The 21,958-nt window shown below is 35.1% G+C and overlaps 1 protein-coding gene and 1 non-coding gene across 2 annotated transcripts in view; both read right to left on the bottom strand.

Moving 5' to 3' along the window:
* Positions 1-21,958, bottom strand: part of WASL (WASP like actin nucleation promoting factor) — a 65,331-nt gene that overhangs the window by 17,022 nt on the left and 26,351 nt on the right. Inside the window, 6 exon segments of the mRNA XM_028489796.2 lie at positions 991-1,033; positions 2,063-2,231; positions 9,413-9,436; positions 13,120-13,216; positions 14,404-14,490; positions 16,874-17,008. Coding sequence (XP_028345597.2) covers positions 991-1,033; positions 2,063-2,231; positions 9,413-9,436; positions 13,120-13,216; positions 14,404-14,490; positions 16,874-17,008 — 555 coding nt within the window.
* On the bottom strand, positions 2,793-2,923 carry LOC112067187 (small nucleolar RNA SNORA18). The gene has a single exon (XR_002893133.1). It is a non-coding gene; the product is annotated as a small nucleolar RNA SNORA18 (small nucleolar RNA).

The raw sequence follows: 21,958 nt of genomic DNA, 5'->3' as shown, positions 1-21,958 counted from the left end.
TCAAATTTTTTACAATAGCAAGTTGAAATATTATTCTCATATCTATGCCCTTTATGAAATTATTTTCTTTTATGTTTATAAATTTTTAATATAGATTATTTATATGCTAACTAAACTGTCTTACAAAAAATAGAAAAGATAAGAACAAAGAATAGGTTTTATATTTTACCTCATCTCTTTGTTCCCTACCTTTAAAAAGAAGGCATCTCATTTAAATTTTTACTAATCCTTGCAGGACTCAGACATCTCGAATGCTCACCTACTATTCCACCTTGTCCTAAATAAGATTTAGGTATAATCACAAATAACCACAAAAAAAGTAAATCATTTGAAAATTTGAGGTCAAGGACCTCTTTATGACCCAAGCACCCTGTACAGTGCCCAACACAAAGAGGCACTCAAAAACATTGTGGTGTTAACATTGTAGTTCTAACAAAAATAACCAAAATAATTTTTGACCCCAATCACAAATAATATTTCTTTTCAAAATAATTTTTCCAAACCCTGGTTATCTGCCAAATGTTAAATACGTAACTTAGGTAACCAAGTTTTAACTATTTTGCTCACAATGCTATAAATTAATGAATGATGAAATTGCCAAAAAGAAGAGTAGAATAAAAAGATCTAGATAATTTTAACAACTGGATATTCAGACTTTGATTACAGTACTTTCCAGTAATTTGGTATATATTCCCCTCCAATGACCACTTTGCAGAAATAATTTTCCTCTCTTGGCTTTCAAAACATAGAGTTTTTACATTATAGTAGATAAAGCCAAGGAGTTAAAAAAAACTTTCTCTTTAGAGACTTAGCCATCAATGATAGAACAATCTATGATTTAAAACCTCAGTGGAATATGAACATAAATACAAGCACATTCCAATAAACACTAGAGTTAACAAAAATGAATAAGAATAAAAGTCTAAAGACAGGCCATGACATTCCCACATATTTAGAATAATAATGTTTATGGCTTGAAAAGACACTTACATCAAAGCCAGTATTCGGATCCCAACCAACATGTCCAATGTGCCTAAAGCAGCAGATAGAAAAATATAGAAAAATAAAATGCATAAATGGCATTAAAAACCTAATATATATGAAATCCAATCCACTCAGTGAATTTTTGGCCTGAACTAATAGTTCTCATAAACATAACCATATTCAGGGAAAAACTGTACAAGTAGTCAAGAAACCAGGATTCTAGCCCAGGCTCTGCTACTAATTAAGCCTTAACATTTTTGCACAATCTTTCTGAGTATCCATTTCCTTAACTGACAAACTAGCATAAGAACACAAGCATTATATGTATGAGAGGACAGGAGTTTTGTAATGAAATAATGGATAAAAGAATGCTTGAAATATGTCAAATAAATACCAAAGGTTTGAATGCTTACTATAGACCGAGTGTGTCTTCCGAAAATTCCTATCTTGAGACCTAATCCCCATCGTGATAGTTCTTGGAGATGAGGATTTGGGGAGGTCATGAGAGTGGATTCCCCAAGAATGGGATTGGTGCCCTTAAGAAAGAGGTCCTGGAGAGCTCTCTCACCCTCTTCCAACATGTGAGGACACAGTGAGAAGATGGCTGTCTATGAACCAAGAAGTGGGACCTCACAAGACACTGAATCTTGCCTGCCTCTTCCTTTCTCACAGCCTCCAGAACTGTGAGAAATAAATTTCTGTTGTTTATAAGCTACCCAGTCTATTGTACTCTGTTAGCAGCCCAAACAGATTAGGACAATGCCTTTAGGCAATTTCCAAATATCATTTATAGGGAAAAGTGAGATTTCATTTTCATGTCCAACAATTAGTTGAAAAAAACAAGTCTAATTTTTCTTTTCTCATGGGTGGAAAAGTAAATAAACTAAGATTAATAAAACGTCTATTGAGCAATAGCCTTTAAAAAACTCCAACAAAATTTATAGCTAAAAAGGTATGCAAGTCATAAATATAAGGGTTCTCCCAAAAAGCAAACCAAACTTTCTAACAATTTAAAAAATCAAGAGCAGAAATGAGTAAATCAAAAGTAAAGATAAGAATAATAAAAGAACTGTCTTACTGGAAATTGCTTGGTGTTCCAATATCTGCCTTAGTTAATCTCTTCTTTTTAGCTTTTCCTTTTTTCTTTTCTTTGGTGTGGGAGATATTGTTGACTTGTGGACCATAAAATCTATTTGTTGTAATTTCTGGATTTTTTATGTCAACTGTTGCCATGGGTAGATTAGGACCTGCAAATAAAGTCAAAATAATATAAAAGGGATATAATTTAAGATAACAATTATTACAATCATAATTTATCATTTAAATATTTTTTCCTGCAGTTGGAACACTTCATTACTATAAATTATTTAAATTTTAAACCTGCATGTTAATTTTTTATAATTTCAAAAATTCCTAAATTTCCAAAGTCTATAATAAATTCTTTTTTTTTAAGTGTCTGTCTTTAATTCCATATAAATTTCTTACAGATTATACCATCAGTTACCTGAAGTGAAAAAGCAAAATTCTTTTAGTTAGACTTCTTTGATCTCCAATGAAATATGGACACACTTCAAAATTCCCCACCTGTAATCTTTGGGATCCGATTTCCTCAAATGATTTACTTTAGGACCATGTTTAGGGTCAGGAGATGGATCTGCCTGGCTCTGAATTTGACACCTTCTAAAAATGTATTAGGTTCAAATCATATCCACTCCTAAGCCATCACACCCTAGAACAGTACAGATCATTGGGATATGCCAATACCTAAGATAAAAAGTTTGTTAGGTTTTTCATAGTTTACTTGGCAGCTCTGTCTTGTAGTTCTTTCCCACAGATCTAACAGGTAGTTCTATGAGTAAAGGAAACCACACAGTTAATCTATGAGGCGTTTCCAACGATGTAGGTTTACAGAAAAAGCCCCATCGGGATAGACCTCAACTATAATAAATTCTTAAACAAATTAGCATAGATACATTATTTCAAAGCAAACTCTTTTTATAACATTAAATCTCATGAATATAAATTTTCAACAAGAATTTAAATTTAATTGATTTGATCCATCAAATTTTGACTATAACAGCTTCACATCCAACACATTACTCATTGGTAAAGTGGCATATATTACATAGGAAGAGTAAAAGAAGCATCTACTTTGTTTTAAATCTAGTAAAGAAGTCTAGTCTTCTTTATTTCAACTTTATTAGTCTATGATGAAAAAAAACTTATACAAATATTACTACCATTTTTTTCCAAAACTGTCATACTTAAGTCTAGTAGTATTCTCCCCATTATTATACATACACTTTGGCTAGCAGAAGTACAGAGCTCAAAAATTTAAAATAGAAAAATTCTCAAAACATTCCATCTTCCACAAGGATCAACAGTAAAAAGATCTCAGGCATCTTCAGGTATTATTAATAGCATCTTCAGGAATGACACTAAACGCAGCACACAAAAATTTGTTTTATAATTCACAAAAGTATTTTGGTCTTAAAAGTATGAGAGTCTGAACGAAATATATTCATCTTAAAAATTCCTTGAAAAATTTAACCAAAGGGCAACACATGTTCCTTAGAGATCCCATTTTAACATATGATTCTCTGACATAACTTCCTATTAGACCAAATTCCTCTGAGATGATTATATTAATGACGACTTTTAAAATACTGTATAAAATATAATCACTACTGTGCAGAGAAACAGTCAACATAGCAGGCCTGAGACTGCTATCTTTAGAAAGGCCTGCTTTGCAAGGTTGGCCCTTAGCTGGCATCTAGGATCTAGGATTTCAAGAGGGTTCCCATTATCCGCTGATAAGATGGGCTCACTGTGTCTCAACTATTTGTGCTAACAGTGTGGTTTATGCTGAATACTTACTTTCCTTCTGGGAGTCTAGAATCTTGGTATGTCCTAGACAGAAGATGCCCACGTGACTAGCCTCCAATAAACCCTAGGCACTGAGCTTCTCCTTTAGACAACATTTCATGTGTGTTGCAACAATTCATTGCTGGAGACATTAAGCACATCCCCTGTGACCAATGAGAGAATACTCTTGGGAAGCTTGTGTGTAGTTTCCCCCAGACTTAACCCCATGTGTCTTTCCCTTTTGTTAATTTTTGTTTTATATCCTTTCACTGTAATAAATCTTTGCCATGAGTACCACTATGTGCTCAGTCCTGTGAGCCCTAATGAATCACCAACTGGAGGGGTGGTCTGTGGAATCCCCAACACAAGCATAGAATGCCAGATAGAAATCCCAAGATATTACAGGCTAATGTATATTGAGTGATCACTAAATGCCAACTTGACTATAATTCTTCAATTATGCTGAAAACCTCACATGCATCCTATTCGTAAAAGTTGTCTGAAATAAAATATTTACCTATATGGGAAATTATATATAACTAATTTTTTCTCCCTCAACTCCACTATTAAAGATGAAATAGAGTTAAAATAAAATTATAAATGCCATCTGTCACTTTATCAGACAATTTTGAAACAGGTGCAAAATTCAGCTATTTTCCCTTAATATTCAAAGTCTAATTACATAAGCATAATATGTAAATGTCTAAAGTTCTATTTATAATTTCATGCAAAATTCCATGGGAAGTTGCTCATATTGGCAAGAAATAAAAATTCTTCTTGGAAAAAATGGAAGCTAGTGAACAATATGGATAAAACCTTTAAAAGCTGATTCAGTGTCAAGGAATAATCTGAAAATAATTGGATCAAAAGTTAAAGGTTAGTTAAGCAATATAGAAGGCTTATTAAATAATAGATAACTGGATTTTCAAACTGGTTCAGATTCAAGATTTCAGAATTCACTGTAGTTTCACAAAATAAGGGACTTATTAAAAATATCCAGAATTTGAGCGTTAGAGGGTTGAATTGGGGTGATACTAATATCTTCATAGACTTAATCTAGCGATATGTTTTCACTTCTCATTCTTCCCTTTCTGCTTGCTCTCCTCTTATAGTTTATCATTACCAATCATCATCAGCAACACCATCCAAATTAAGATGTTGCAAAGTATTACTCTCCTATCTTTACACTTAATAACATTTAAGAACTTCCTTAAGACAGATTTAGGTAAGTCAGAGTTAGGCACTCCCTTTATACATGTCATCCTTCCTGAAATAGGTGTCCAAATAGTAATAAAGAAGGAACAACCAGATTCACCATGAAAAAATAACGAAAAATTTGGGAATTCCCTGGCGGTGCAGTGGTTAGGACTCTACGCTTCCACTGCAGGGGGCCCGAGTTCGATCCCTGGTCAGGGAACTAAGATCCCTCGAGCCATGTGGCATGCCACAGAAATGAAAATAAAAATTTAAAAATTATAATTAGTTTTTAGGAAAAAAACAAAAATAAAAACATTTTGATGCTACTTTAGTTTACATAAAAGTAACCAATTATACTATGGATGTCCTAAATGGTATAGAGTTGGTAAGGTTAATAGTTTAATAGTTTAAATTATCCAAACCAGTAAATTCTTTTCTGGGAAACAATAAAGTTAAGGTTCTTATAAGCCTGATTTATAACTCACTAGCGAAAATAACTCAGCCATCTCTGAAGAAAGCTCAAGGATGAAGAGGACAGGAATAAAATATAAGTGGTACGCAGAATGAATACCAAAGTTTCCCCTCCTCTCTCTACCCCAAAATCAGGTGTGGATATACTGTTATGCATCCACCAAGCAGTTCATAAAGCTGTGGCATTAGCTCCTTAGTGTCATTACACATGAACTTCATTAGTACTGGTTAAAACATTATTTAATTAAGTCTACATAGAAAAATCCAGATTATAGAAATGTATAGAAAATTGATATTAGCTGGGAAATTAGAGAGCTTTTCTAAATCTCTCATTTTATAGATAAAAACTAAGGACAAGAAGAGTCAGGTGACCTGTCTAAAGTCACACAATTAGTGACAAAGGGAAAGGTGGACTCTGCTATCTTGGTTCCTACTCCACTACTCTTTCTATTAACTATTGTAACTTTTTTCACAAAAGTTAAATGACAAGGTGATTGATAATGCTAACTTTACAAATGTTATATTTTATTTCTTTACCAATTTATCAGTTCTCTTAGTTTGCAGTCCAACAGTTCATCATTGAAGAAATACTTACGAATAACTTTCAAAATTTAGAAAAAAGGCTTTTTACACATTTAAGAGATTAGCTATTTGGGTATTTCTGTTGACAAGAGTCATTTACTTTACAGTTTGAAGATGTTAGGAAATAAATTTAAAATAATGTTCTAAAGCCCAATTAAATATTTGTTTCAAAAGTGACAGACCAAAAAAGTGATAAGTTGTATAAGGCACAGAGTCATTTTTTAATAAAGTTTATGAAAAATATGGTAATGGAAATACTCAAATCATTTCTAGTAAAGTTTAATTATTCCATTTCTGAAATTACACTCATCCTAAGAACATGCACTAAGTAAACAGATAATAAAGGGGACTGTTTCCCTTCTTTTTCAAAAAGCAGTCAATGACAAATCACCTTCTTCTGATTAAGGACAATTGTCAGAGAAAAGATTTTTTAATATTCTCATGAACAGCATTTCTAGCTAATTTTAAAACTAAAAGAACAAACTAAAGTCTTCCCCTTAATTACATAAAAAGCAGAGAGCTCTCACCAAGGTAAAATAGTTGAGAAATAGGGGGCCTAGAGGCCTCTAATGTCAAGCAGTCATGAAGCTGAGAACAAATCATTGGAAAGCATCTAAGCTAAAAGGTGAGACTGACCAATAAAGAAAAAAAAGAAAAATATATGGATTAGGAGTTAATGAGGAAGACACTGAATTGTATTTCAGGAATATATGTTACTTCTACATAAAGTGTCTTTTTAATAGCTACAATTTGAAAAGGTTTGCTAAACTGATCTTCTAAATGAGGATCTGGGACAAAGCTCCTGTATGGACACTGCTAGGCAGTTAAGGTGTCCACTGCCACCTAGTGGCAGTGAAGCAAATGCAAAAACGTAGTATGCCACCTGCAAAATAGTGGTCTCCACACCCTGAGGAGAGCAAGGCAACCGACTGCGCAGCATGAGAAAATATTAAAACTTCTATTAATAATTATTTTATGTATATTTTAAAAATAAATAAGTATGCAAATATTGTCAATACATGCTGTATAATTTCACATTTTAACAATGCCATTTTTAAAAATTCTTATTTAATGATAAAAAGTTTGGGACCACTGTATCAAAGAGTTAAAACTTTAGATCTAAAGATTTAAAACCAAGAACAAACTCGGAGAAAGAAACTGCATTTAATTATGAGTATCTCTCTTACTATGGGTAATAAAACTGTAAGACACCACTGTCACATAAGGAACATCCAAATTCTATTATGGATTAGGTGCCTTTTGAAAATTGTATTTTATATGTATTGAAAAGATTAAATTTTAAAAAAATCATGAAGTATTTACATCCTTAACTTTAATTATATTATTTGTACAACATCGACACTTTAAAATCTCAGGTTACTTTCCCCAAAGATGCTACCACTAGGAAGCCTTCTGCAATGGTATTTAATATATGCTCACAGAATGCCCAATAGTTTAATAAATTAAAAAAGACATTAAAATATTGAGCACACAACAAGGGGAAAAAATTCTAACGCCACATTAAAGGTTCACGGATGGAGGACTTCTGGCTCAGCTGCTTCTGCTTCCTTTGTTTCTGTGACATACTAGCTGCATACCTCAAGGCATGTTATTTACTCTCTCCAGGTCTCAGTTTCTCCTTCAAAATCATCTTGACACAGCACAGTGGTTAAGGGGGCAGGCTCTTGAGTTAGAACACTTGAGACTGAATCTTGCTCCACTTTACTATTGTGACCCTGAGCAAGTTACCTATTTGTGCCTGTTTACTCATCTGAAGTAGGGATAATAGCAGCTACTTCATATGGTTTCTGGACAGTGCCTGGCAGGTAGTAAATGATCATTAAATAGTAGCTGCTATTATTATCACTGTCACTGTCTTCATCATGATAACTATACTGATTAAGCACTATGCTAAACACTTTGATTCCTTTATTTATCTCCAAGCAGCCCTATAACTTAAGTATTAAAAATTTCCATTTAAAAGAGAAAGTCAAAGTATACAACACTTGGCACATGGTAAGCACTACTGAAGGTATAGTCAGATTTTTAAAAAATTATACTAAAGTAGGTAAACCAAAATTTAATACAGCAATATTTGGTTCATGTTTTTGTATCAGGAAAACAAATTTAAGGACAAAATCAGAAGGCAATATATTGGTTTAAAAGAAAAAATACCCAACAACCACTAACAGTTGTCATATATTAAGGACTCTGTACTAGATGAAGTGTTTCCCTGAATAATCATTCTAAATTCTGATGAGAGAATTTGAGATGCCCTTAAAAAGCAGCAGCTATATTCCCCATTATAATGAAGGCTCCTGAAGCAATGGTTCTTTACTATCATAGGGTCAGGAGTCCCATTTCAATCTGATGAAATCCACGGATCCTCTCTCCCCAGAGAAAAGAACATATATACTTACACTATTTGGCACAAAGTTTCAGCGAGGGTTTATGGGGCCCAGGATGAGACTCTATGCCCTAGAGATCTGGGACCTTCGTATTCTGCTTTTATTCTTTGGTATAAATATATATATTTTAAATAAATGAATCCACATTACTTCAAGTATTCATTAGCAAATTAAGGAGAATTATGTACAGCTACTATGTGTTCTAAACGCACCAGCACAGTAAGCACAGCTACTATTTGTTTAAACACACCAGAATAGTTAAGTGTTCATTCTGAAAGGGGCTAGTTTTATATTCCCAGTGTGAAATAATCTTTTGAAATAAGAAAAAAAAAGACTAACATGAAAGTAGGAAATGAACAAATATGCTAGATAAAATTTACCACTTTTAAGGAAGACATTGAGACCAGGTTGTACAATTTCTAAACTTAAACAACTGTGAATAAGGAATTAAGATATAAGTAATAGTGATATTCACCCTATACAGTCTTCCCTCATCCTAGAAAAAAGCCAAAGAATAGTACATTTCTAAGTCCCATCTGTTATTTATTTTAAAATAAGAACACAATAAACTACAGTATTTAATCGTAGATATTAAATACAGGTATTAATGTATGATACATGTTTCCACAAGGATTAAATTACAATCTAAAATCTTTTGATCAATAATTATCAAAGGGCTTCCCTGGTGGCGCAATGGTTGAGAGTCCGCCTGCCGATGCAGGGGACGCGGGTTCGTGCCCCGGTCCAGGAAGATCCCACGTGCCGCGGAGCGGCTGGGCCCGTGAGCCATGGCCGCTGAGCCTGCGCGTCCGGAGCCTGTGCTCCTCACGGGAGAGGCCGCAACAGTGAGAGGCCCGCGTACCACAAAAAATAATAATAATAATAATAATTATCAAAGAGCTTACCGTTTGGGGGGTCTCGTCTTTTCTCTGTTAGGAAATAAATTAAAGGAATATTATTAGACATATGCAATACAAAAATCAACATAAAAGAATCAACTCATCTAAACTGTCTTATTCCTACGTCCATATATAAGTGGTTAACAAGTTTCTCTGAGGAACTGACATTTGAGCAGACATTTGAATAAAGCAAGAAAGGGAACAACATATTGAAAGGCCCTCAGGAGGGAATAGCATGAAGGAACACCATAATACTGGACTGCAGTGAGCCAAAGGAAGAGTGCAAGGAGAGAAGTCAGAGGGAGAATCAGGGAAGGGGAGCGTGTAGGGTCCCACAGGTCATGGGTTAAGGAATATAGATTGTGTTCTATATATGATAGGAAGCTCTTATAGTTTTTTGAATAGGGGAAGTGACATGATCCAATCTATGTTTTTAAAAGTTTTGCCTGGTTACTATGTGGGAAAGAGCGACTAGGGGGCATACGGTGACAGCAGGCAGACGAGTGAGAGTTAGGGCAGTCCAGATGACAGACAATGGTAGCTTGGATTAGGGTGGTAGCAACAGACGTGGTGAGAAACAGATCCAGGACTTGTTTTTGAAGATAGAGAAAATGGGACTCACTGATAGGGTTTATGAAGAACCATTGTGAGCCAGACTGACAAGGTGGAGCCAACGCCTTTTACTGGGATGGGGAAGGCTAGGAGAGGAGGAGGAGCAGGTCTAAGTGGGGCTTGGGGAACATGGATCGAGTGTTCCGCTCACACAAACTAGGTCTGAAGGCTATTCTGACACCCAACTGGAGCACACAAGTCTGAAAGTCAGGGGCAAGGTCAACAGGATAGATAAAACTTTGGGAGTCAGCAGTATATAGACAGTGTTCAAAGCTATGGGACTGAATGAAAGCATAAAGATAATGAAAATACCTAGAGATGCCTGAGCTATGGGGCAGACCAAAATAATACTTAGAAGCTATAGCCAATTAAGTAGGAGTAATACCAGGAGAACTTCTATTAACCCTTTGCATTCATACTCTTACATACCAGGTTTGACACAATTTTGGTTTCAAGAAAGCTCAAAACTGGTTGAAGAATTTTCAACAAATATAATTTCCACAGATTTTTCTAATACAAAATTTTCCAAAATTATAAAACAAATACCCATAAATAATAATATAATAAAATATTTAGTTTATAAACAGCTACAATCCTAAAATTAATAGGATTTAATTGAGGGACAAGTTGAAAATCCTGGCAATGGGAAATATAAATGTATTACTCTATCTGGTGGTCTGATGAAGTAATTTTCTGAAACACTTGATGTAAGCACGTCCTATCTAATGTCAATGAATGTCAAATCTCCAATTTCCAAGGTGACGTTACCTCTGCATCCACAGAGGAAATACTTCTTAAATTGGCGGTGACACAAATATGGAAATATGCTGAGATAATGTAAAGTTCAGAGTATAAGTTCTAAAAAGCAATTACTTAGAAACATGACACTATCCTGGCTTGAGAGCCATTCTTATGAAAAAAAGAGAAGGTTTGGTTGAACTAAGAAGAATGGGAGTTAATGGTGTGATGTATTTGCTAGAAACATTAGCAGAACAGTGTTTAATCATATTAGGGGACGTTTTTAGTATCACAGTACTAGTCATACTACTGTTGGATTACTGTGTTCAAATCCAGACATCATATTTGAGCTGGACCATTTTCTCAAACCTGGATCATTTGCAGAAGACATAAAAATGTACAGGGCAGGGCTTCCCTGGTGGCGCAGTGGTTGAGAATCCGCCTGCCGACGCAGGGGACACGGGTTCGTGCCCTGGTCCGGGAAGATCCCACATGCCGCGGAGCGGCTGGGCCCGTGAGCCATGGCCGCTGAGCCTGTGCGTCCGGAGCCTGTGCTCCGCAACGGGAGAGGCCACAACAGTGAGAGGCCCGCGTACCACAAAAAAAAAAAAAAAAAAAAAAAATGTACAGGGCATTCAGAGCACAGCATATAGTGCTCTGAATACAGTATGATGAGTCTGTAAGTTATACGGTATGATGAGTCTATAAATCATACCATGTGAGGAATAAGAGACTGGAACTGGTTAAGCTAAAGAAGTGTAGGCCTAAGGAGGGCATGGTAGATGGCTTCCAACATTAAATGGCTAATGGAAGGAAAAGAAAACACTAATTCTTTGTTGCTCCAAAAGTTGGACCCCATGCATCTAAGTTAAAGAGAGGCAAGGCTGAAGGCTGACTTAGCATGAAGGGGCTACCCAACAATGAATCAGCTGTTTCCCATATGTTGTGATCTTTCTGCTTCTGAAAACACTATGCCTAAAAGCTTAGGAATTGTATAAAACAGAATTCCCATACCAGTTAAAAGACACCTTCAAGTGACCTACCTATTTCAAGTCAATTATTCTATATTTTAAGAAGTATTTTTTACTCTTTTTTTTTAATTGAAAATGTCACACAGTTTGACTAAAAGAAGTCCCAGGGAGTCCCAGGCAGTCCCTGGCCTGGCACCACAACAGGTCATTGAAATAAGAACTGAACCGTGAATTATTCTACAGAATTAAATTATTCTACAGCATGGAATCAAGTGGTAAACACCCTTGGCCCCAAAAAGAAGTAACAAAAAACAATAGGCTCCTAATAATTCTCCTATTCACTCATTACAAGGGGGATATATAAGATGGCAGTAGGTGAGGCAACAACTTAGTTCATTTTATTTTCATTTTTACGTTACCTTCCTCTCGGAAGCCCATTAAAATAACAATAAACATATAAAATGTAACACACGTTGTTTACATTTCTGTTTTCAGGATCCAGTGCCTTCCTTTTTCATGACTTATTCCCTCCTATTGGTAAAGCACATCCTTGAATACAGTGATTTGCAGACTGGGGTAACATGCATACTTGGATGTACAGACTTTTCAAGGAATATATGGGCATGGTTAGTTTTAAGGGGATTTATTTGCTGATCTCAACTCCCATATGTTATTTCTCCTAAAAGTGATCTGCTTAAGAAGATGATTTTGGAGAGGTTCACCTCTCCTAATCACCCTTCTCCCACGTTACAACAGAAAGGCCTGGTATGTGACAGCTGTCAAATAGTTCTACATCAATGAATTTAAAGCTTTACACTATCCTGCATCATTCTCTAATTGTCTTATATGTATTAAAGTCTCATGCATTAAACTAAGTTCCTTATGATTTTACAATATACAACGTTAGGGACAAAATAGAGACAAGGCAATGTTTACAGATCTTGTTTGCAACTTTGCTTATTTGCTTCTAGGCTTGCCTAAAGTATTTGTTCACAAACTATATAATATTTTTGTAAATGTAAGTTACAAATAATGTCATAAAAATGCAAATTTAAGAGTCAGTATATGTAAAATGTTATCAACAGAAAAGGTTATTGGAATGAGTTCTTTAATAAATCTGAAAAAAATCAGCTCTCAATAAAAATAGTATTTCTTGTAAGGTAAGGATTAGCAACCTGTTTTTTTGTAAAGGGCCAGATATGCGTCACATAGTCTTTGTCATAACTAGACAGCTGTGTTGTGGAAAAAAAAGCAGCCAAAGACAATATGTAAACCAACAAGCATAGCTGTTTTTCAATAAAACTTTATTTACAAAAACAGATGGCAGGCCAGATCTGCCCCATGAGCCATAGCCAGCTCCTGTTTAAAGGAATTTGTTTTTAAAAAGTTTACCAGATTTCCTTTGTCGACGGCCCAACAAGTCTGTAACTGCTTTTCGAAATTTTTTTGCTTCTTCTTCATTGGCAAAATTAAGGGCAACTTGACAGGTCTGAAATATTTTCATCAAAAAAGGTAAACAACAAAAACCACAAATTTAGCTTTACTTAACAAAAAAATTAATAACCAATAGAAGTACACTCTGAAGAAGAAAAGCTTCACTTTATTAGCAGACAAGAACTTACTTTATGACCTGTATAACTTAAGAAGGCAAAAAGCATAGAGAAGGTAGAGTAAAAGAGTACTATTAGAGAGGTTACCTATCACAGTAGACACTCAAATGTTAAACTGGATACTTCATCTTCAATTAAAAAAACAAAATAGTAAATAGAATTTGATCCTTCAGAAGAGCTCTATAAACATTTGGATTTGAAAAGGCAAACGCTGGAAACATTGATCAAATGCAGATCAACTCTATCTATGTTTTTCAGGTATTACTTAAATTATAACCTGAATTCATGTAAATTATTAAAAGTGTGGAAACACACTGACATTATTATGGCATTTACTCCACACTTTTATGTACGCACATATATTTATATACAATCCAGAAAAATGTGAAAAATAACAAATAAGGAAGAAAATACTTTTTGAAAAGATGGACATATCATCTAATCCAACCTTTTATTGTAGAAAATTTAGGAAATACAAATATGAAAACAAAAAAAATTAAAGTCACCCATAATCCAGTCACTCAGACAAGTCCTGTGAGTACATGGTATAAAAATCCTTCTAACACTGTCCCTAAGTATAGGCAATAAATTTTTAAAATTCTATTTTTCCCCTACTTATTGTATTTTAGTACTCTTCTAGATCATAAACTATTCTTTCACAAAATAATTTGAACAGCAATATAATCTTCAATTTTTAAAAGTTACCATGGATTAGTGGTTTCACTTTTATAGATAAGAAAACTAAAACTCAAGAGAGGTTAAACTATTTGTCCAAAGTCACACAGAGGTAAAACTATCTGACTAAAGACAGAGAAGATGAAAAACCAAACCTCTTTCCTACATAACAAATTACATTTACAGTACTCTTTGAAACGTTTTTTTTTTCCCCTTAAAATCTTAGCCATTGCTTCCTACTAATAAGCCATAATATCTGTGAAGAGGCTTTTAAAGTAAAATAATTCTTTATATTTTATACAATGTTTACACAAAGAGCTCATAAATACTTTCCAAAGACAAATGTAACAGTAATTACATTAAACAGGGCAATAAAGAAAATATGACTTACATCTCCAGCAAAGGTATGAAAATATCCTCTAGGACTATTATATACAAAGTTATTGTATAGCTCTTGTTCCCACAATAGTTTCCCATCCTAGAAAAAAGTAAAAGTTAAAGTAAGAACTACCAATAAGAAAACCTCTAGGAAAAAAAAAAAACACAAATAAAAACAAAGCAGATGGGCCTTCCCTGGTGGCACAGTGGTTAAGAATCCACCTGCCAATGCAGGGAACGTGGGTTCAGTCCCTGGTCCAAGAAGATCCCACATGCTGTGGAACAACTAAGCCCGTGCACCACAACTACGGAGCCTGTGCTCTAGAGCCCGCGAGCCACAACTACTGAGCCCACGCGCCACAACTACTGAAGGCCGTGCGCTCTAAGGCCCGCGTGCTGCAACTACTGAACCTGCATGCTGCAACTACTGAAGCCTGCGTGCCTAGAGCCCGTGCTCCGCAACAAGAGAAGCCAGGGCAATGAGAAGCCCATGCGCCACAACGAAGAGTAGCCCCCACTCGCTGCAACTAGAGAAAGCCCGCGTGCAGCAACGAAGACCCAATGCAGCCAATTAAAAAAAAAAGCAGATGACTCATATTAAAGAAACTGTTTATAGTAATACTAGCTTTTACATACACACAGACCACATATACGTATAATACATAAGTAACATATCACATAATTTACTAAGTAGTAACAGTAAATACTGGATAATGTTTCTTTCATAAAAACTACATATCAAGTGAGCTGAATTCAGTATGCTAAGATATAATGTCATTAGCCAAGCATTTCCAAATATAGTTACTTGGTCAAATACATAACCAAACACTTACTAGATCATCAACGTTAGATAGAAGGGGTAGGATACTTTTATACATGCACTGATTATCAATGCATAGTTCCATCAGCAGTACTTAGACTGTATGCTATCAAATATTACAGAAGGACTTCATTCTTTTCCTCATTTCTGTAGATGCTGGGAGGGTCAAATAAGCCTTCTCTGTACTGCTCATTAACAATCTTTGAATTCCTAAGTTTTGCAGAGTGGTCTCCTAATTAAACATTGGTATAAACAGTATCAATCATGTGCAGAAGGAGACTGAGGATTAAAGTGCACCGAGGTTAAACTATGGTTAAGGGATCCATGGTGATTGTCATATTGATAGCTGTAGTACAAGAAATATAATTAACCTTAATACCAAAGGTGGCTAATTGTAAGTATTCAGCAATGGCTATCTATAATTGGAGATGAATGGTTAGAGAAATATAATCATTGCCCTATTCTGAAATGCAAGGTTCTACATAGACCACAATTTTAAAATATTTGAAAATGTTGTTCACACATTATGACCATTATAATGGAATCCCTTTCTTCTCAGTGGAGTTATATGTACATTTGATTTCTAAACAGTGCGTCTCCTTGGTGGTGAGAAATAAATATATCAAAGGACTTAGGAGTGTCTTTCAAACTATGCATGTGTTCCCCATCCCCCAGAATCACTGCCATAGTAAGTAAGCTACTGTTAGCAACAGGAGTATGCCACATCTCTCAGCTGTTTTGGGGTATGGAGAAGGGGATGTTACAAATTTCTAATGTACAAAGTGCAATAACTTAAATATCATTTAATCTCAGGGAAATACTCTGCAACAGATCCAGATGGTTATCCCATTTTACAAATAAGTAAGCCGGAGCCCAGAGAAGTAAAACAGTTTGAATACAATCTGTCTAACCATAAGTATCGTCCAGGAGTTCAAACTCAGTTTTATTTTTCTGTAAGTACAATCCCATTATACTTATAGCCACATATGAATATTAAACAAGGAGGCTTACCCACAGAAAAGATTTTAAAAGATAAATGGAGACTTCATCTCAGCAAAAAAATTATTTTTACAGTGACTATCAGAGATGAATTCCTGACAAAGAGCATCCAATCTAAGACAAGGTGGATTTATGTTTAAGAGTGAGGGATACAAAGCTGTGAAAATCAGAACACACCTATGTTGACAAACAACATAAAATGGGTAGCAAATACATTATTATAGATATTGTATAATGCTTTAAACCCAGGCCGAAGTAAGTACACACCAGGCTAAATATACTTATATACTTTTGTAGTTCTCTGAAAGAACTATATACACTAGTCTGTAATGGACAGGATGGGATAAAAAGAGTATCATTAGAAAAGGAGAGAGTGTGGGAAAAGCCCAAGACCCAAAGGAATAAAAACAGACAAATCAACAAAACCTTTAATGTGCAGACAGATAAAATGGGGAACTATTCATGTTCTGGTTTAGGATGTATTCCCAATTTGGTCACAGTGCCCATGGTTCAATATCTAAAATCAAGCTTCACTCTTCTAGTATTAATTTAAGTAGAATATAAATATTACATACAGAATAAACAAATCTATACTATTATAAATTACAATTGAAGTAGAAAACCCAATCACCTACAGTTTAAGTGGAAGCAAAATAAAACTCACCTTGATATCAAATATTCTTAAAAAATAAGATCTCTGTGGATTGTCCTTAACAAGACAAGCAACACCACTGCACTTCTTTGACCACATACAGTTCCGATCTGCTGCATATAACTGTACCACTGCTGAAGACATAGTCTGCAAAATATAAAATTTATAGCCATTAGGTTCAAAATAACACAAGGATAACCATAGCTTCTGCTAACACCTTGACTGCAATCTCGTGAGAGACACCGAACAAGGACCCCCTGCCAACCTGCTCCTAAATTCTGGACCTGAAGAAATAAACATTTATTGTAATTTTAAACTACTTTTTGAAGTAATTTCTTATGTAGTAATAACTAATAACTATACTAAAAATAATTATTGAAAGCTAACATTCATTGAGGCTTAAAATGTGTAAGGAATGTGCTAATAAGCACTTTTAAATATTGGGTTGGCCAAAAAGTGCCTTCAGTTTTTAAGCAAAAATAAAAGACACATTTTTCATTTTCACCAAGAACTTTATTGAACAACATTTTCACCCTTTTATTCCATCTTCCCAAAACTTATCATCTTTTTGAGCAGAGAATTGTTCCAGGTGCCTTTTACAGTCTTCCAGGGAAGTGAAATTTTTTCCATTAAAAGAATTTTGTAAAGACCGAAATAAATGGAAATATGAAGATGCAATGTCTGGTGAATACGGCGGATGAATCTGAACTTCCCAGCCAAGCTGTAACAGTTTTTGCCTGGTCATCAAAGAAACATGCGGTCTTGTGTTATGCTGATGAAAGACTATGTATTTTCTGTTGACTAATTCTGGACGCTTTTCGTCTAGTGCTGCTTTCAGTTGGTCTAATTGGAAGCAGTACTTGTTGGGAATTAATCGTTTGGTTTTCTGGAAGGAGCTCACAATAGAGGACTCCCTTCCAATCCCACCATATACGCAGCATCACCTTCTTTGGATGAAGACTGGCCTTCGGTGTGGCTGGTGGTGGTTCACTTTGCTTGCCCCACGATCTCTTCTGTTCCACATCATTGTACAGTATCCACTTTTCATCGCTCGTCACAATTTGTTTTAAAAACGGAATGTTTTCATTACGTTTAAATAGAGAATCGCATGTGGAAATATGGTCAAGGTTTTTTTCTGCTTAACTTACGTGGAACCCAAACATCAAAGCGATGAACATAAACCAAGCTGGTGCAAATGATTTTCAATGCTTGATTTGGATATTTTGAGTATGTTGGCTATCTCAAGCATGGTGTAACATTGATTGTCCTTAATTAATGTCTTGATTTGATCACTATCAACTTCAACTTGTCTCCCTGACCATGGAGCATCATCCTGTGTGAAATCTCCAGCACGAAACTTTGTAAACCACTTTTGACACGTTTGATCAGTCACAGCACCTTCTCCATACGCTGCACAAATTTTTTTTTGCGTTTCGGTTGTGTTTTTACCTTTCTTGCAATAATAAAGCATAATATGCTGAAAATGTTGCTTTTTTTCTTCCATCTTCAATATTAAAATGGCTACACAAAAATTCACCAATTTTGATAAGTCTTTTTTTAAATGCACACTGATATGACAGCTGTCACATACAATCTAACAAAATTGTTTGCAATGAAGTTAAAGACAACTAAGTGCTACTAGAGCCGTCTTATGGAAAAAACCAAACAAACCTTTTGGCCAACCCAATATAACTCAATTATTATTACTATTATAACCTCACTTTATGCTTGAGAAACCCAAGGTTAAAAAGGATAAATAATTTGACCAATATCACACAGCTAAGTGGCAGAGTTGAAATTCTAATCCAGGCAATTTGTGACTTTAGATCCTGTATTCTTACTCCCTGTACTATATACTGTTTTCCAATAAAATGAACATTTGATCAACAAAGTAGTAGTATCAGTAAAGTCTGACTTCCATAAAGCAGTTAACCCCTTAAGTAAAGATACTAAGTCAAACCTGAAAGCAAGATTTATGTTTACTAATTACAGTGCTGGACACTTTGAACATATCATCATATTGGAAGATAAATTCTAACATCTCCTTTTTAAAAAAAAATAATTAATTAATTGATTTATTTTTGGCTGTGTTGCGTCTTCATTGCTGCACGCAGGCTTTCTCTAGTTGCAGTGAGCGGGGGCTACTCTTCGCTGTGGTGAGCTGGTTTCTCATTGCGGTGGCTTCTCTTGCTGCGGAGCATGGGCTCTGGGCGCGCGGGCTTCAGTAGTTGTGGCTCGCGGGCTCTAGAGCGTGGGCTCTAGAGCGCGGACTCAGTAGTTGTGTCTCGCGGGCTCTAGAGCGCAGGCTCAGTAGTTGTGGTGCACGGGCTTAGCTGCTCCGCGGCATGTGGGATCTTTCCGGAACAGGGCTCGAACCTGTGTCCCCTGCATTGGCAGGTGGATTCTTAACCACTACGCCACCAGGGAAGCCCAAACATCTCCTTTTTTAAAGATGATAAAACTGAGGGGGAAAAAAAGATTTAAAGTGAACTGCACCTGGCCATACAGCTTGAAAGCTATACTGAAGATATGGAAAGTGATTTGAGTGACGACTGTCCCAATTTTCCCAAGGATATACTTAACTAGTACTCTTTTAGATGCACAGTAAAGAAGCTAATTCATTACATACAATGGACACCTTAGAACGTGCATTAGGGTTTTCCAGTACACCATGTTGCCACCTCCCTCATGACTATATAACGAACCAGTGGAAATTTTCATTTAACTCTAATTTAAGTTTCCTGTATATTATAATCTAGAATGTTAACTATTCAATCCCATTTCCTGTAAGAGTAATACACCCATTACTGGTACAGCACTTAACAAATCTTCTAAAAATGATAACTTTTTCTGATCCAGCAATCTCACTCCTAAATTAGAAATTAAGGAAATAATTTAAAATAAAACCAAAAACTGTATTTTTAATATAAATATAAAAACCAAAATAGTTCTATGAATATATACTAATTATGGTTTTTTAAATAACCAGAAATAGGAGACAATTAAGTAATTTGGTACATCAGTTCAATGAATACTGGGCACTGTAATAAAAAACAGACTACATTAAGATTTGGAGATGACACTGTTTTGGGTTACTTAACTATGCTTGGGGAATGCCCTCCTTCGATAAGAGAATTCCAAAGACCTATTCTACACGCGAGTCTTTTCTAATAATAATAAGATCAGTGTACAGCTGGAGATCAGAATTTCAGAAGAACTTTCTTTCCCAGATAACAATGATCGATGCTGTTTTTAACTTTTGCAGACCAAACTCATCTTTGAGTTTCATAGACGGTCATGAACAGGACACAAAGCAGCAGGAAAAGTTCCACAAGAGCCATTTTAAAAATTATAAAGATAGCTTAGAAACTAGGACATTGGGTTTTAAAAAAGTAGATTGAAGAATGTGGGTGTGCCTTTGGCCCGCTCAGAACATACCCGTGTGCTGCAAGTGCACAGTCCCAGCGTGATACCTCCACAGGCTCCCTAACCCTAAAGCCCTAGCACTGAAACCATCAGAAAAATGCATTTTGCATACATTATACAAAGATGTTAAAGACCAAGCTGAAAAATTAAAAAATCAGATGAGAAAATTTGTTTTCCAAGGAAAATTCATATAAATTACAGCCTTTTTTAGTATGGTGCTGTCAAACTGCAGTCATTTCTAAACAGAAAAGCAATTAGTAAACTAGATACCAAGAAAAAGTTCTAAGAATCTTACTTTACTTTTTAACTAGAAAATAAGAAGTTACAGCTTGCAATAGAAAAAAATGTGCTTTTAAATAGAGTCTGAAATTCCATTATGGAAATCCCCTTGTCAAAAGAACCAAATATTCACAATGTAAAACACTGTCGGGACGTATATGTGAACTTAATAACAACAACAACAAAACCCCCCAAATCCCATTTAAACATTTACATAAATTTAAAACAAAATCTAAAACATCTGCTTTTAAGAAATAAAGACCCTGGAAACAATGTTATAATTTTCCACACAAACATGTTTGGCATTATGAACAATTCATAAACTTTTAATACTAAAGAACTCAACTAACCGGCAATTTTCAGTAATGGGATTTTCAAAATCTTGCTACAATGTTATTGTCAGTCTAAGTGTGCCTATTTTATTCCTTCTTATCTTAACCTATCAAAAGTCTGAAAATTATATACTATAACACCTTATAAAAGCCTTTTCTGACTAATTCAGAATAATTATAGTAAATGCAAGAATAGCATAACATTTAATATACAAATGCCAGAAATAATAACAACAGTGACTATCCCTAAAACTCTAGATTGACAGTGGCTTAATTAAGTTTTTAAAAACATTCCTTCCATTCCTTTAAAGTAATTATAGCTAATCAACTCTATTACTTTTTGTCTTTCATAATCAAGAAGGTATTCTTGAAAAACAACCTAAGGACAAGTGCTTAGGAAAGGAAATCTATTTCTTATTAGCTCAATAATGTTAGGGTTAAAATTTGTTAATTAAAAGGGGAAAAAAGTACAATATCAATTTTTGTAGAAACAGAACCTGCCCTATCTCACACACTCCTGCTATTTCAGTACTGAGTTACTGCGATAAATAGCACATCCGTCCTCAGAACTTTCACTGTCAGGGGCAGAAATAAAATGGAGGAAGAATTCGGGGATGGGAATCCCTCCCTCCCTCCTTCAGCAGGGCATGCCCACCTCCCTGGGGCTGACTGCACCAGTCAAGAAGTATTTGGCTGATTCTCTAGGTTGAAACGACTGCTTTTTCTTCGTGTTTCTAGAGTACCTTTTTGTGTATCTTGTATAAAATCTTGTCATGTGACAGATCTTATTCTAAAATAGAATTTTCTGTATTGATTTACTATCCGTTAAGTAGACTGTAATTCCCTTAAGCACCTAAAATAGTTTTGTAAGCCTATATTTCTATGTCACCAATACTTTGCCCCAAGTAAGCAGACACGTGTTAAATTAAATTAAGTATTGCAGACTATGATTTTGATAATGATACTATAATAATGAAAAAGAGATTGACCTTTATTTTAGGATACACACTCTGAAGTATATGGGGCATCATATCAGCAACTTATTCTCAAGTGATTCAGA

The sequence above is a fragment of the Physeter macrocephalus genome, chromosome 5, assembly GCF_002837175.3.
Source record: "Physeter macrocephalus isolate SW-GA chromosome 5, ASM283717v5, whole genome shotgun sequence".
Taxonomy (NCBI): domain Eukaryota; kingdom Metazoa; phylum Chordata; class Mammalia; order Artiodactyla; family Physeteridae; genus Physeter; species Physeter macrocephalus.
Note: the sequence above shows the minus strand (reverse complement) of the source record. Positions and strands in the feature narration are given on the sequence as shown.